Source organism: Ciconia boyciana, chromosome 1 (genome assembly GCF_034638445.1).
Source record: "Ciconia boyciana chromosome 1, ASM3463844v1, whole genome shotgun sequence".
In the NCBI taxonomy this organism is placed as follows: Eukaryota; Metazoa; Chordata; class Aves; order Ciconiiformes; family Ciconiidae; genus Ciconia; species Ciconia boyciana.
In genome coordinates, this window is record NC_132934.1 from 10,746,973 (window position 1) to 10,765,107 (window position 18,135).

The window sequence follows — 18,135 nt, forward strand, 5'->3', positions numbered from 1 at the left end:
ACATAGATCGATCTTGATGATCTAACTAATAACACCAACCAACATTCCCACTCAGTATAAAAAGACTCCTGTTCATTTCAGTCAGCATTGGATGATTCCCATCTTTCTAAAGTAACAACAGGAAATATCTTAGAGAAGAAAAATGGTTAACTGTTTAAGTCACTAATCAAAGACGTATAAGACCTGAGTTCAGTTTTCTGTGCTTCCTCTGTGTTTATAAACAAGTAATTTAGAGCCTGTGTTCACCATCTTCAAATTTTGGGATAACAACACGGAGCTTCCTAGAGAAATGTTATAAATATATTAAAGACTTTGTAAAGAACATTGGGCACAGCAGTTACAAGAAAAGCATATAGGAAAGAATAAGTATTTTTTTCTCCCTGAATACTGCTGAAATCTGACTTATTTTTAATTACACAATACCAGTATTATATGTCCAGAATGTGACGTACTGCTTTAATAATGTCTTTGAATTTTACTTCATAGCAATATATTTAGAGGATATGCTATATGTGTTTACCACATGGCAAGTGTCCGAGCAGCTTTCAATGGACCATATGCTCATAAAGAAGGACCTGAATACCACTGGGCTCTATACGAAGGAAAAGTACCTTATCCTAGACCTGGTTCAGTAAGTACAATCTATTTTCCATTGCTTTGCCATGTAAATGAATTCGGGAAGAAAAAGCAGACATGTACAAATCTAATGTACAAATCTTCCTGACTTCACAGTCCAGGGTATATTTATTTGAATATATATATACATAGTCTAGCATTTCTGGAAAAGTGTGGAATGTCTCAGCAATAAGTTTAATCAATACTAGAACCATACATTTCCCAAAGGAAAATAGTGGAATTAAGCATATAAGGTTTTTCAGAATCCTGTTGGGACTTGAATTTAGCAACCTTGTGTTAAGGTCCTAAAGTCCCAAAGTTAGGACCCCAGGCAACAGGGGTAGAAAGAGGCCACTGTAGAAGGTGGGTCAGATGCTGCATTCAGAAGCAGTTAAGTGCATTACCTGGGAAGGATTCTCAATTTCTATTGAGCCTAGAATAACTGTTCTAAATTTGACTGCTGACATGTTTTTTGCATCTGAACCTTGATAATTTGAATCTAATTGCCAAAGAAATAAATTAAAAATCAAATGTATTTAAGTGCATTGAGTGAACCATGAGGTTTTCTTCTAATAGAACTTTCTGGAGAACAAATTGTCCTTACTGACTTGGAAAATAAAGCCAGGATGAACTAGAAACATGTACCTATATTTACATTAAAAATATATATATTTCAGATACATGCAATATTTTCCACTGTAAATAAGCTCATTACTGGAAAAAACAAGCTTACACAAGGCAATTCACTTTCCTGCTATTGCCTGATGAAACCAGGGCATTTAACAATTGTTAAAGGAAGAAAAAAAAAAAAAAATGATCCCCTATTTCAAGATCAGGTGGTTTTGGTTCCTTTTTTTAATCTCTTTTTCAAAAAGGATCACATGTCAATATTTCTATGATTTAGGTCAGTGGCCAGGTGAGAAATGAGACACAGATTTTAACAAAAGTAACTAATCAGAATAAACACATTTGTAGATAAGGAGTAAATCCTGAGCATCACCTGAGGTCCTTCTCTCAAGACTGTTCTTTCTAGAAGCAATGGTTTAGCACCCTCACAATTCATTGCTTTGCTTTCAGACATCACAGAGAGACATTTTATTATCAGGTTCCTAAGCTTATTAACATTCTTGTTGTGTACCTTTTACAAAGAATATAGGAATACTAAAACAACACTGCAAAGAACCAAAATGAGAAAAATCACTCATGCTTGTCGCTGATTTTCACACAAGTTTCTTTAAAACTACTTTTTTTTTCAATGGACATTAAGTGAAGAAAAGAAACAAGACATATTTTAAAAATGCAATTAATATGGCAACTATTGTAGCATACTCTGCAGCTACACAGGTGCTGTCATGTAGAGAGTTGTTCCCCTGGCACTTAGATTTTTCATTCGGTGAATAGAAATTCTGGAGGAAATCACAAACTCCTTACTTACAGACAGGTAATTAATTTCTACAAGGAATTCCTAATTTCTATGTTGATTTTGCAGAGGCATCACAAGTAATCTTCGTCTCAAACCCTTTTCCTGTTTCACTCTCTTTTTAGGTGTTTCTGAAGTTTCTATCCCTGTAGTATCTTGCCCCAAGACTCTCAAATCCCAGCTCGGGGGGTGAGGAGAGCGACCCTGCGTTCACTGCCTGTCAGTGTGGTTGAGGGTGCCCTTTGCATTGCAGGGGCCCCTCAGCATCTCACAAAAGGGGCACAGCCAGGGCCTCCCTCACCTTCCCCTTCCTGCTGCAAGTCAGGAGGAGCCCCACAGCAGGCAATGCCAGGCTAACCCACAGAAGCATCACACCCAGCATTTCTTCTTCGCCCCATACCTTTTGGGAATACAACTACTTACCCCCCCATGGCAATTGTCATATGTTGCAAAGCTGTTTTTGTTTACACTCACTGAAGGTCTACCCCTTATCATGTCAGCACTGTGCAGATTTTTACACTGTGAGATGCAAAGACATTTCTAATAGCTGTTTGGCTATTCCCCCCCCCCCACTCCAGTTTTCACACTTCACTTCTTTATCTTCTTGCAGGCTAGGGGCTCGCTCTCTTGAGCTTAACGGTGGAATAAACAGTTGCTGGAGCATTACTTGCAGTGTTGTTTTTCCTTTGTTAACTGAATCAATATTCTCTTTTATACTAAAAGCAATCATTTGCAGAAATAAACATTGCATACAATTCATTTATCACTGAATCGCAGGAATGAGAGGTGAAAAGGCCTATTAGCTTATCTAGTCCATGCCAGTACAGCCTTTCTCCCTGTATTATGATTTTGAATGCATGTCCTCTCTCATTTTAAATTAATGGTTTCCTCTGCTTCTCTTGGGGTTAGAACCATAAGTCAAAATGCAGGGGTGGATGCTCCAAAAAAGAGATTATCTAGGATTTAAACATTATGAATATGATTTGACCATCTTGGCCAATAAGTTACCACTGTAGCAGTGCTGACATCAATACCAAATGGTTTTTTGTTTGTTTGATGTAGATCAAAGTCATTGGTATTGAGTGAGGATAGAAAATCAGATAAGTAAATTATCTCATTTTGAGCAAAATGGTTGAATTCAAAGGAATTATTGGTTTCCTGTTTGACATTTTGTACAGCAAATTTACAGGTTTTGCAGTTTTACCAGATAATGAGACAGTACCATGCATGGATTGCAGAATGGCTGTATATTTTACAAAGATGGTATGGTCCAAGTTCTTTAAGTGGTATTCATTTTTTTTCCAGGTGGTAGAACACCTCACATATGTTATTTGGACTAGCATTAAACACAGGAAGGAATTCAGTATAAATGACTACAGTCATTACACTGATATCTCCTAGCACTGAAGTTTAAATGGTGGGTTTTTGGCAAGAAGGAGAGAATGCTGAGCCAGCACTTCAGCGAAGTTGACAATGATTTACAGAAAGGCTGCCCTAAGTTCCACTCGCTTTCGATGCTTCTTTCCCTTGGCTCTGAATGGCTACGTTTGGGTCAGACTGGATTGTAGCCTCCCCAACAGGCAAGGCATAGGAGCTGAAACAGGGATAAAAGTAGAGCGCAAGTAATCTTCCCAATGTCATGCAACAAGTTAGTTGAGGAACCAGGTCTTTCCTGGGTGTTAATCGATTTAACCATGTTTGTCTCTATATGTTGCAGAGCACATCAGAGGCCGAAGTAGCTGGCTCTGTAGCTAACAGAGGATTAATTGATTCATTTTTGGCTGCTCATTTAGGACACAGTTTAGAGGTCTTTTCAACACTTTTCCAGTAGCATGAAGAGAAAGCATGTTTCGGGCTGTAGCCCACAGTGTTAGGTTTCACACTCCAAAAAAAAGGTCAGCATATTGGTAAGCTGAATCCCACTACCTTTCCCATTACGGGAGTGACAAGAGGCCAAAAATAACTTACTATTAGGCATCTCTGAGAGTCAGCACTCTTTGATCTTAGCTATTGAATGGGTAAATATGGAGTCTATAAGGAAAGAGTAGAGTTTAAAGCTAAATAAACAGAAAACGACTGTTACGAGTCTGCAATCCGCTGCTCTCTGAAGTCTGCTTGAAGCACTGCTTCTGCCATAATCTCTGTTCCTATTTTGCTGATTCTTTTAGTGCATTTAGACTGTGATGCTTCTGGGAATGACATCAGTTACCTCAAAAACGGTGTTGATAGACTTCAGAGATGGCTGCATCCTCTGTTTCCTTTCCAGACTACTTGATTTTATTTAATTAAAAATGAAAAGCCTGTGAAGGATTATTTTTATTAAATCTATCCAGGGCTAGAACTTTGCAAAGGGAACCTGGCAATGCCTGTTCACTTGATATGCTGTGCAGTGCATGAAAAGCAGAGGTTTAGCCTGTCTTCATGCTCCAGCTCTGCCTCTATTGCAAACAGCCGGTGAAATTCCATCACTAGGTTGATTAGACAATTACTTTAAAGTCAACACTGAACAAATACTTTCCTGTAGCTAAGCCCAAAAAGTGGAAACAAACATTGCCCCACTTGACAAGTGCAGGAGTTTGTTATTGTCAATTACAGTTGACCACAAGTTTAAAATTACTGTTTCCAGTAAACATAAAGAGTATTTTATTTCATTTTATTGATTGAAAAATCCAATTTAAATAGAGAAAGGCTGCTACTGTGGCTTTGCTTGAAATGCTTCTTAAAACCACACTGTCTTATGAATATTTGAAGAAAGTAAATGGTTACTGAGATATTTCCAGCTTGATCATAAATGGTTTCAATTAGACATCATGAAGCAAATTGGAAATGTAGAATCTATGCTCAGTTAGGGAACACTATATCCTTCACAAAGCATCCTAAAATTAACTTTTCTGTTCAATGCATTAAATTATCCCTAATTGCATATTTGACCGAAGGAGCAAGCCTCTTTTAATCAGCCATTGACATAAAGTCTATTTGCTTTGCAAAACAGTAGATTGATCAATACAAACATTGGTATTTCAAGCTAAACTGTGATATATAATACTGTCATTGTGAGTTAGGAATTAGAATCAAATGTAACACTGTTAGAATACCTAAGATCAAGAATTATTGTTGCTGCTGGCATCATTTTTAAGTGTGCTTAGTTTCTTATGGTAATACATTTTGCAATCAAAAGTAATAAGACTAGAGATTGATTTCAAGCATTAGTATTCTGCTGACTTTACATGGCTGTGTCTCTACTGGGACAGGAAACCCCTTTCTCCCAACTCTGTCAATGGCTATTTTGATTACATCTTCAATATGAATTTGGGGAAGACATAAGCACTATGGTTTTTGTCAAAATCTAAAAGGGTCATTATTTATTCTACTGTTAGTATGACAGAGAAGGAGTTCCCTCTTTCTAAGCATGACAATGCCAAGGCTTTGTTCAGCATTCCCTTTCTTGGCTTCTCATCATTAATAATCCACACATGCATAAAGCACAAACTTCACTGTCCCAATTCCTACTGTGGTCTTCTGTGCCTGTTTTCATGCCAGGTTTTCTGTAGACTTGTCATTACCCCTGAAAACAAGACCTGTCTCTGACAATTTATTTGGCAAACCTTCAGGTTAATCTATGTTTTATGTTTTTGCAGTGTGCCAGCAAGGTGAATGGTGGTCTGTACACTACCACTAAAGACTATCCTGATGAAGCTGTCCATTTTGCCAGGAGTCATCCACTGATGTATCATCCCATCAAGCCTGTTCATAAAAGACCAATACTAGTTAAGACAGACGGAAAGTACAATCTTAAACAAATAGCAGTGGACAGAGTGGAAGCTGAAGATGGGCAATATGATGTCTTGTTCATTGGCACAGGTAAATTTAAGAAAGCAAGGAAGACAATTTATTTAGTAGGGTTTTTTTACCTCCAGGATGAATGAAATTAAGTTGTGTATAGTCCAAAAGTAAAAAATCAATACAACATTCCTTTTTAACAACAATTCTTTGCATGACTGTGCCAGTCTTCACCTTACAAAGGAGGTTAGTCATTCTAGGCATGTGCTTCCCTGTGCTGATAACATTATATAGAAAAATAATGGTAGAGAAACATTTAAAGACTAGGAAGAGAAACTTAAGTATAGGATTCCATTTTTTTTTTCTTTCCAAACAAGAACCTTAAATTAATTTCCTGAACAACTGGCCTTATTTTGAAAATGTCAGAACACAGTCATATATCTGATCATAGTTCTGAGCTGAAACCTAGAGACCTGAGAGAAACAAAGGTGATACGATTTTCAAAAATATCAGTTCAAGTTACTGGCTTTTTCCACAGTTTATTTTCCCCAATTCTGAAGAACACAAGTCTAGCTGATGCTGTTAAAAAGAAACTGCCAGCTTCCAGATTTGGGTTACAACACAGCTCAAGGAAGGAAGGAGGAAATACCCAAATTTCTTAAAAAGAAACTGTTAGAATTTTTCTGCCAAGTTTTCTTGTCTTTCTTTTGTGCCATTTTCGTAAGATACAGAGAGCTTTTTTAAACATCTTTAAACATAGAGGATTTTTAAACATCTACCAAACAAATACGATTAAGGTAAAATATATCATAGACCTGCCCTAACTCTAAGCAACCAGAGAAAAAAACACTTTCTAATGATATTTGAAAAATAAGAAAACTTAAGAAAATAAGAGGAAAGCCTGGAACTAGGCAAGACTTTAGTCACATCTAATCTGTCTGGAAAAAATCCAAGGATTCATAAATTCACACTTTATCAATTTAACAACAGGAGTGGTATCACAAATCATTTTGACCATTTTGTCTAGGAAAGCAGTTACAGTGAATCATTTTTTACTAATGAAATTCCTCTGATAAGCACATTTCAGTGTTGAGAACATTCAAAAGAAGCATGTTTGTAGAATAGCAAAGGTTTATTTATATTAGTGCTGCTTTCTAAGGTTTAAAATGGCCTCAGTATGGTCTCAGTATTGGACTTAGTGTGGTCTATAAAACATTGTGCCATGTATCACTTATCTCTGTAGAGCAGATTTTATAATAGTGCCTAGATTTTTCATATTTTCCACTTGCATTTGTGATTGAGATGTTGTATCAAATACTCTTGTACACGAGTCCTCTGTTCAGCAAAGTTGAATCCAAGGGGACTTAAGTGTCTGCTTTAGAGCTGTGCTGGACTGGCACCCAACAGCTGCTTAGTCTTCTCAAGATGTCTAATCTCAGGTGACAAGAAATTCCAGCATAGGAATTTGGGCTTTAGAAACTATAAAATGAACCCTGCATTGTCTGCTCTGGCAAAGCTCCCATCAAAAAACTCACTGCTTCTCTTGGCAGTATAATGTTAGAAAGGGTTAATCGTTTTTTATCGGAGTCCAACACCTGCTGTGTAACAAAAGTAAACAGGGTCTTACAGCTGAAGTTTTACAGCTGAAGCAGAAGTTTCCTTAGGGTAGAAGTGCAGGTTAGAAAGGTTCATCAAAGATGAAGTCTGAATGTCAGGGCTAACTTTCACTTGTCTGTCAGCAGGATTCAAAGAGGGACTTATGAAAATCAGAACTCAGAACGCAATTTCTTTTTACTCTTCTGTCACAAAATGGATGCCTTTGATTACATATTCTCTTTGAGAAGTGGTGTATGACCCCAGTTTAATCGTTCCTCTTTATGTTTGCCCCTTTGATCTTTTGCCGAACATCTTTCCCAGTGCTTGTCTGCTTAATATTTCCCCTGTAAATCAAAGGTGACTGAAAGTAACAGAAGAAAGGAAGTGATATTGCCATTGTTGATGACAGATTTTCAGATTAAGGAAAGCAAGACTATTCTAATAATAGTCACGAAGACAAAGCTGAAGTGGTGGAACACCAGATGCTATTTGTGTGTTTCAATTTCCTGCAAGAGTTGTAGTGACAGAAAGGCTGAAAAATTTAAACTACAATGTGCCTTAGACTTTTTGAATGGGCAGCTTTTTTTTTGGTTCATCTTCCTTTGATTAACACCTTCAGCTCAACAGCAGCTCAGTGTTTCCCTAGAGGAGGGCAAGGGCTGCAGACAATGAACCCCTGAAAGTTTTTGTATTCTTGCCTGGAGGAACGGAGCTGCTGCCAGCAATGAAGGATAGTTAGTAGCTTCCTAACTAATGTAAACATTCAGATCCTATAATTAAAGCTACTTTACACTCCGTTGCCTTGATGGACTCAGCTCCTGCCTACTCTCATTTCTTTTTCTGAAATACGGTCACTCTCTTTGATCCTTTTGCAGCTCACCAAGGGGTTATGACCCAGAGTTTGAAAAATACAAGTCAATTCATCATATATCTCAGGGATGTCTCGGTTGACTTTTATTTGCCAGGGACAAACTGTCATATGTGTTTATTTTCTAAGAGTAAGAATCCTCATCAATAACAGCAATATGCAACTATCTGTATATATTTACAATTTCTATCTATTATCTGTTTGAAGAAGTCATTTAATGTATTTGAAGGCCATATAAATGTTTCTACCAATTATAACATTTAATTTTGTTTTGTTTTTTTCTTTTTAAATTTATTCCCAGATAACGGAATTGTGCTGAAAGTCATTACAATTTACAACCAAGAGACAGAATCAATGGAAGAAGTGATCCTTGAAGAGCTGCAAGTATTTAAGGTGAACTGTACTGTATATGAAGCATATCTACAAGTCTTGAATGTTCTGCAGAATTAAAATGTCTAAAAAATCTGAGCATAGACAAATATATAATAGTTGTGTGCAAGAAATTTTCTAATGATCTAGCTATTTTATGACAGGAAATCTTCATTTTCAACTGAAGTTTTTTTCTGAGGTGGAGTTATAGCCCAAGTACTGAAGCATATTACAGCAAACCAGGACTACTGTCTTTCTGTTTGCATGCTTGGAGGTTGTAGTGTCACTTTCAATTAGAAACTTAGTGTATTTTATTTAATTTTCCCTCATATCCAATTAAGTATTTAAAAGAGTATAACTGTATACACAAAAATGTGCCTACTACAATCTTGGAAGCTTAAATGAGGTCCAGATAAAAAAAGCCCATTCCTCAGGAAGAGTGAATCAGTTAATCTGTCTTTACAGTGTGTAAACCTGAGTCCTAGTGAGGCAAAACTCCATTCTGTTTAAGGATAACCCATGACTAAAGCTCAGTATTTGGTATGTGGCAAAATTAATATAATGAAATTCTCTTAGTGAGTATTCACAGTATGTCATGTTAGCCACATAAAGTAGGAGGTTAACCTACTTGCAACCATAGGGAAAATGTAACATCCAAAATTAGATATTTAAATCTGGTACCTGCATTTAGGCAGTGTAACTATTGACTTGTTGCCTAGGGGGAAAATCACAGAAATTGCCCCTCTTGAGCTGGTTTTCAGGGGCTATGTCTTGCCATTGCTGCAGGAAATCTGAGCAGAGGGCAGAGAGGACAATGGTAAAAGAAGGAATTCCTGCTATTTTTATCTTATCTTCAATGAATGTTTTGTTATAAAGAACACTCCACTTATCACTCTCAAGTAGGACAAAAGAGATTCAGTGGTGGCAAGAGCTAATGTCATGTTTGACAGGGAAATTGTAGTGTTCCTGTGGCTCCGATAATCCTGAATTAAGTGTTGGCTGGTTGTTTTTAAATAAACTCTTTTAAGGCAATACTTCTGAAAGTCACAATTTCCTCACAACTTTCTGTAGCATCAGAACTGAAAGAAAGTCAAAGTATCTAGCAAAGCTGAATATAATAAGTAAACATCAATACCATTTTACCTAATTTATTGTCATAGCAGAAGGATATTCTTTTTTCTAAGCAAGGAAATATTTCCTATTTTTTAGGTGCCGGTTCCTATTATTTCTATGGAAATCTCTTCAAAAAGGGTAAGTATTTGACAAGTTTGAAATGTGAAGATTGTCACTCAAACATAACAAAGCTATCAACTGTGTAGAGATAGATAGATACATAGATAGATAGACAGATGGATGTACATCATCTATAATGAGATCTGGTCTGATACACGTAATCCTTTTGTAATATAAACTTATGGTTATATTCTCTGTTCCTTTATGCAGTTTTTATGTTTTTCAATTCTAATGTTAAAACTCCTTAGTTCACACTATCATTCATATCAAAGGAAGTAAAAACCAATCTGTTTCGTGAGTTACTGGCATAGTAATCACAGTATGGATTAGCTTGGTGGATATGGCAACTCACAGAAAAGTTCCTCGCTGATAAATGCAGACAGACTTCAGCCCCATGGGGATATCAGTGCAAAAACAGCCTTGCTGGCTCTCTCACATATTCAGATGCCCATGAAAGGCAGGGCTGTTTGGATCTGACTCCCTTTTGAGTTTCTGCTAGTTTCTGCTTATATATACACCCAATTTATTACTCTTGTAGGTAGATTCTCATCTGTACCATATAATAGATATCTGTACCATATCATCATATCATCTCAGGATGGATCCATTATAAACATCCCAGGATAGTTATATCTTAATAGATCTTAAACATCTGATGCGATGTAGGTGCACATAAACATAATGAAACACAAGCAACAAAGAATGAAAATTGCATTACTAGGAGGTGTGAGTGTGCCCCAAAAGATCATTTTAGTCTTGGTGTCCAGTCAACTCGCATTCTTTCTGTAGGTAATGTAGAAAGACAAACTCCTCTGATGGTGATTCAGAGGAGGATCTTAGGTGTAAGATTTCTGAATTATTTCCTGGATCAATCTAATTTTTTTCCATGTGAAAAGCAGCTCTGGATTGTCTAGCACTGCGCCTAAGTAATTATTTGGAGAAAGACTTTGGTGTCATTTCAGACATTTGCCTTACCTTTAGCTCTCAATGAAATGTCATGGTAAAACGGTTATGTTGGAAGAGTAAAAAGGAGATACTGTATAAAAGTGAAGTAGTCTTCCTCCACTACATCCAGCTCTCAAGAGGGCTGCTAACTCTACTAATTCAAGAAGTATCTAGAAAAATGTAAAAAAGCTGCCAAAGCAATCTAGCAGTTGAAGAATAAACCTTCTTGTGAGAAGTAAAAGTAGCTTCAGCTTTTCAAAATATCAGAGAAAAGACTGAGAGACAACAGGATAAACAGATATAAAATTTTACCTAGCAAAGTGACTTCCTAGTGTATGTGTATAGGGATTCTCGAACATTGATGGCAAGATTATATATGAAGATTTAATATCAAGATTAAATAACCAACTTCATCTTGTTGAATGTAGGTAAACTTAAAAATCGGATGCAGTTTTCTTGTACTGAGGACAATTAAATGTTGCAATACATGTTAGGGACAGGTTTGGCACCAAGTCATTTTGTCTTTAAAATGAGATCTGTAAGCAGAAGTATAACTTAGTTGAGTTTAGGTGAAAAAAGTTACATAGTTTATCTGCTTGAGCATTTTAGCTGGTCTCTTTTGACCTTGGAGTTTGTGAACCTGTGGAGACCTCCTTGCTAGCTTTGTCTCCATATCCTTATAACACTAACCAGTCTTCACTAAGTCAGCGGTACAATAAAATACCGTGTTTCAGGGCTGAGCTAGTTATCTGCAAAGGCTGGGAAGGAATGTTATTCTTTGATGTTCAGTTTTAGGTATCAGATACTTTTTGCCCTCCTCTGATGAACCAAGACTTAGAGTAGTCTTTACCCCTGCTAAAAGATGAAAGAGAAAATCCCATCTCATATGTCTCATTGAGTGTTGTTCATGTCTTCTGGGACAATCACACTGCAGCCTTTGCAGACAAGAAAGAATTCCCCTCAAACAAGGATCCTTGGTTTCTTCTTCATTCCAGTTGGCAGATTGAGTTCCTGCTACTATCACCTGGTTTACCTCAGCTGAAAAAGTCTTCAAGCATTAATGTTACCAGCCTCTCCTAGTTTTAAATTTCATGTTTTGTGATAGGCAAGCCAGACTAAATGAGCTGCCTGTATTTTCCAGCTTTAAGAATTTTAAAGTATCAGATTTTGAAAGCTTGGTCTAAGAGTGGGAATTAGGGACTAAATTTGTCCATTAGGATAAGCACAACTTAAGTGTTCATTAGGAATCCTTTTTCTGACTGGTAAAACCATGGAAGTGAGCCATGCATAAGCAGTTCCTATTGCAGTGCACACTGCATATTTCTGTGTTCACTCCATTTACATTCACCAGCAACAAGATTTTTTCTCAAATCCCTGTAAATTCAATCTATTCTCTTCTGAATTTATTATGCCAGCAACTCATGAATCAGACTGATCATCTTTCACTTGATTTGAAAAGGACACGTATGTGAACTCACGAGATTCAAACAGTCTTAGCACTAATGCTGAAAAAAACCAAAACCCCTACAAATAAATATTAAAGAAGTAGATTGTGACCTGTTAATTTGTAAGGAAAGACTGCGCAGTGCCAGGAAAAAAATTCTATCTCCTATGCACTGAGGGATAACACAAATCATAGTACTACTGTGCATGTGTATATGTGATTATATTGTAAGTAGCCACATCAAGAGCTAAATTTACTTGATAACTCCCATTTTAAGATTGAGGTTGCTTATAACCTTTGCAAATTTGAACTTCTTTGCTTAAAGTCTTTCATGTCAAGTTTTTTTTCGCAGGTCAGTTAGGTGCCAGAGAAGTGTAAAGAGGGAGGTATTGGAAACTATCTTGAGGAAGAAAAAGAAACTTAAAACCCTGCCTATTCAAACAAAAAGCTTACAAATCTGAAACTTCAGAAGCGAGGAAATGCCAAAATAAACGTGTTTGTTTTACCTTCTTTCTCTCCTCTGTCCTCATGCAGGACAGTTTAGTCTGTAATCAGATATTTTCCTACAGAGTAACTCTGCCTCCCTCAGGGCACAGGCTGGATGCACAACTGGCAAGCAACGCTAAAGCTTACATTTTTTAATAACTTCATTGGTAACAGAAGTTTTAGTGGAAGTTCTAGGAATTTAATCGTACATGGTGTATTTTTTTCCAGCAACAGCTCTACGTTGGATCCGAGTCAGTCATAGCGCAAGTGAAGTTCCACCAGTGTGACATGTATGGCACCGCCTGTGCGGACTGCTGCCTCGCTCGAGATCCGTACTGCGCTTGGGATGGGATCTCCTGCTCCCGATACTATCCCACAGGAATGCAGGCAAAGAGGTGAGAACTGCTGCTTTCTGTGATACCCTTTTTGCAAAATAGCTGCTACTACAGAGTTCCTACTGCAACACAAAGTACATTGTATCTCCCCTTCATAAAAATAACTGAGCAGTAAGAAGATATGTTAGCTGCTAATTTATTAGTGCAACCTTAGGGGATTGCAAAGGACCCAAATTAACAAGATGGCATAAGCTGCAGTACCAGGAATATTTTTATGAATGAAGTAAAGTCACTTAGTAATTATTTGCAGTAAGTTTTAAACAAACCTCAATTTCCTTATACATCTTTTGGTGTGCAGAGGAAAGATTCTTTACAACATCAGAGACCTATTTTGGTAGTATTATAAAGCAAATATATCACACTACTACGACATATACAACAGAATTTCAAAAAGAAGCAAAGAAGAATCTGTATTAATAGTCAAATACGTTCACCAGCCAAAATGAAACCAGACTATCTGCAAAAGCTAAGGTTAGGCTTAGGCTTTCTTCAGTGAATTTATAAAGACAAGTTACTCTAGAGGTCATTTCAAAGCACGAACCTAATTTGGGTGCTTAATTCTTCCCTTGGGGGGACTTCTCCTTTCTATCACCATTCACTTATTCATGGCTCTTGACCTTCACTCTTTTGTGCAGTAATTTCCCATATATCTGTCCTCTTCCCTTCCCTCTCAAACCCAGGTTCTCCAACTCAGCTACACAGCTACTTGATCAAGCATCTAGAACATGCATATTTTAATCCAGACCTTTTCACAAGACTTTGAGTCAGCTTTGCCAATAGAGAGAGTAATTTCTAGCCTTAGTCAGCAAAACTTTGGTAGTGTATAATTCAATCCTTTCTGTGGCTTTTTTACATTGACTGTTTCTTCAAATATATGCTTATATATATTAGACCTACATGGACTGCAAGGATTAGAATTAATTGAGTAACTTCTGGAGACAGTTTTGAAAACCAGTGGAGATGGTTCAGTCAAAACCAAGTCACAGTATCCCAAACATTATTGTTTCTTAAGGAAAAACAGGAAGGATTTTTGTGTGGGTTTTTGGTTTTTTGTCCTGCACACCTTATATTTCCATGAACCTGGATACACTCAAACAAGTGCACTGCTGACCATGGTCAGGCACAACAGACTTTTCTCTGGATTTATCTAAAAGATAATAAACAGAGAAAGCATTGGGTAACCCGACTTTTTGGGCAGGGCACATTAAAATGTAAAAGTGAGAAATACAGCCAATGACTCAAGATAATTAAGAATCTCTTGGACTTATTGCACTAAGGCATAGCTTAAACCAAGTAGGAAATCTACACCACGGTTACAAGCAGGATTGCATAGTCTTCTCATGCCTCTTGAAAACAGACCTAAGGGAGGAAGTGGGCTCTGGTTGTCTGCTCAATGTGAAAAGAGCCTGGCTAAAATTTTCAGGCCCCAGATTAAGAAAGATGAGCAGCTATATAGTGGGCCAGGGAGATCAATTTCCTACAGTATAAGTAGAAATTGGATTACCGTAATTATAAAGCATATGAGTTACTCATCTAATGATGTAAAAGTCATTTGGGGAAGGTGGGGGGTTAAAAAATTTCCCAGCAGCATGCTAGGACTGTATCAGCATTTACGTTGTTCTGCAGGCTACTTATTGTCTAAGAAAAGATAAGAGAAACTCACTTGGTCCTGAACTCTGTTGTACATTTTTAGCATATTTCTCACCTAAGACAATTTCCAGAGTAGCAGCCCTTAAGTCCCCTGACACACACATTTATCCAGAGTTGAGTGATATGAGCAGCACCCCAGGCACCTTCCTGTGCCTTACCTCCCCAACATTCAGCAGGTCAGTCTCTAAAAGAAGAAAATACTGCTGTTATCACCTTCCTTCTCTTAAGATAAGCACTGCAGCAGTTGGAGAAGGGATTTGCACTCAATTGAATGTTCTTGAAGTCTGCAAAACTTGTTTTACATATAAGAGTTTGGGGAACAGCCAGCAACAACTAATAATGTTGAGACGGACAGATGGCATTTGCTTTGTTCACTTTGGCTCATAGCTGAAGCTCAGAGCATTTTAAACTTATGAGCTTACACTAACTGTGTGGTACATGGAGAGGCAGGGAGAGCTACTCAGGATATGTGTATGGAAGCTGTTTTAAGGTGCCTCCCACTGGGTACCAGGTGGAGAGCACTGCTGGAAAAGGCAGGTCTCAGTAGAAAACATGGAGTTTTCTGATACCAAGTGACCCTGAGCAGGCAATAACCTTGCCATGGCTGCCCTGGGCTCCCGATACAATTAACGCTACATCCCAGAGCATACACATCTTGATTTGGCGTTGTCTCAGGGCTCCAGGTTTCTGCCCAAGCTGTACAGGGTAGTACAAGTAATGTGAGTATGAGGGGCATTGGATAGCACTTGTTCCCCCCTGTTCCTGGCAGCCCTCACTTCATCAGGACTTACAGAGCTGTGCCTTACATTACAGCACACTTGAGCTGGCTTTAATACTACCACTATCTGCTCAAATGTGGCCCTCATACAGTACATTTAGGTGGGCTTTTGACTTGCAAGAGCAGCCCTGCTAGTGCAGTAAGAGCACTGCTAAGAGCTCTCTTCTTAATTCCGGTCCTACTGGTGAAGAGTTGAACCGAAGCAGGGATGTACAATGTGTCCTCCCCACTTTGATTCAAATGCTTTCTGCTTTAGCTCCTAATGCCTCCAAAACATGTTTCATGAGAAACATGAAACAGAAAAACTGTAAACTTAAGGCATGTACAGGATATAGAGAGAACTGCACCATAAATACAAAAACGCCTCTGCTTAACAGCTGGTATTAATTTGTTGAATTGTGAAAGCCTATATTATAATTCCTTGTAAATGCATAGCCTGGAAAATTAATTGGGTATAGGATTTAATTAAGGACAAATAAAAACTGAGCCCAGAATCTCATTTCTTGATGCTGGCAGTGCAGCTCACTACAATATCATGGTAGTTACAGGTGTACAGCTCCTGCATACTGCAAATACTTAAGATGCCAGAAGGGAATTATATGGCAGTCAATTTCCATGAAGTGCGCTTGAGAAAGCAGAGAGGTCCAGGACTTAAAGAAATTCTTTAGTTCATTATTACCTCTGCAATCTGATTTAAGCAGGTTCCATTTTTATCTAAACAAGCACTAAATTATACAAGTGAGATTCTTTGCTGTGCCAGCTCACCATCCAGGCTGAAAAAGGGCTGAAGTAATTTTAAAATGTCTTTCAGCTAGGGTAGGTCTGGTAACCTGTGATGCTTTAGCTAATTTTAAGAAGCTGACAGTCGCCCTCCTGCCTTCTCTCCCTCTCTGGCCTCTTTCTCCATCACCCACTCCACCAGCAAACACAAAAACACATGCTTCATCTCTTATGGTTAGCAAGGGAGCTCTGAACAGATGGGGTTTTTTTCCCAAATCTATGTTTTTTTTCCCCCAAACCTCCTGGCCCTCCTCGCCGTCTGCCCGCCAGCGGGTGCCCCGGCTGGAGGGGGGGTGGTGCAGCTGCACTGACGGCAGCCTCCCGCCAGGGGGCGCCACAGGAAGGGGCCGCGGGGCGGGGCGGGGCGGGGCGGGGCGGGGGCTGCCATCGCCTTGCGGCCGAATCCCGGTGCTGGCCCAAATGTCTGCCTGCTGTAACATTTGGTTCGGCAAACCCAAACTCAGTCTACTGGTTCACTTGTGCAAATCGCAACGATGCCTTTTGTCCCTGAGACTTTTCGACTTTGCCTCATCTATCCCTGGGAAATAATAAAGAAACATGAGGATGATGGTGATGATGATGATGACGACTGGATCACTTTCTTGCAGATCATTTTTACTAAGTTCCTGAAAGCGCAGAGTTACAGACTGAAATCTAAACTCATGAAGTTATAGATTGCAAAAGACTCTTCCAGATATATTCAGTACATTTGCTAGTCACTGAAAATTATTCCTTATAGTAGTTTATCTCAGAAATTGTCTGGTACTCTATTATTCATGTAATTCTGAATGAAATTATTACTAAGAAAAAATAACAAATACCAGGCTTATGTCAGTATTATTTGTGAAATAAGTTTATCTTCCAGCATCTCCCTCTCTTTGAGCACCTCTCCCTGTTTTTTCCTTCTCTTCAAAAAAATAGCAAGTGAAGGCATTGGTAAATGTATCTTCCCCAGTCTTCACACTCACAACAGTAAAATTCTATCACACAAATGTTTCTTTTCCTTGAATGGTTCTAACAACTGCAGAAATATCCTATCTTACAGGACTAGGATTTTTTTAGCTCTGCAATGATCTTCAGGGACTGAAGAGTAAATAGTACATGCCTGCTAACTGTCCTGTTCCTGCTAGATAGGGCTGCTGGGCCTGACAGCAGCGGGGTTTTCTTGTTTGTTTTTTTCAAGGCTAATGTCTATAGTATTTATGTATATTCGTGCAAGAGAATGTCTCTTCTGAATAATCTGTATACGCAGATATGGAAAGCTGGTGGCAGCATTATTCAGCACTGACACTTTGCAGTTATCAGTAAGCATGGCTGCAGCATCTATACATTACAATGAGAACTCCCAGGGCATGATAAAGCCCTGTTGCTATCTCAGAATCTCAGTTTTTGTTTAATAATATGCATGTATTTTTAACACTTCTGCCTAAAAGGCCCAACACAGTCCCCACTGAATTTGCAGATTCCCCTGAAACAACAATGGCAAAACATTGATTCTGCTCTGAATATCAGTAAAGGTTAAAGCTGTCCTCTTGGTCCACCAGCACCACTGGATCAGAAGTCCGTACGCGTGACAGAACTCAGAAAATAATCACTCTCTACTGCCAGTTTAGAAATACGATGAGTAACGTCCATGGGCAAGATCTTTAAACAGTGTAAATCTACATAGTTTCAGTGAATTCAATTTGTGCCAAATAAAAATTCTGCCTTTTGTGTTCACATAGCACTGGAGAAAAGCATTATTTAAATAGTAAATGCAAAGAATAACAAAACTGC

At 38.2% G+C, this 18,135-nt stretch overlaps 1 protein-coding gene across 1 annotated transcript in view; it reads left to right on the forward strand.

Annotated features, from left to right (window-relative positions):
* SEMA3E (semaphorin 3E) overlaps positions 1-18,135 on the forward strand; it is a 154,683-nt gene that overhangs the window by 122,220 nt on the left and 14,328 nt on the right. Inside the window, exons 10-14 of the mRNA XM_072866597.1 lie at positions 487-631; positions 5,674-5,896; positions 8,581-8,672; positions 9,858-9,899; positions 12,985-13,151. Of these exons, the coding sequence (XP_072722698.1) occupies positions 487-631; positions 5,674-5,896; positions 8,581-8,672; positions 9,858-9,899; positions 12,985-13,151 (669 nt within the window). The remainder of the gene's footprint in view (positions 1-486; positions 632-5,673; positions 5,897-8,580; positions 8,673-9,857; positions 9,900-12,984; positions 13,152-18,135) is intronic.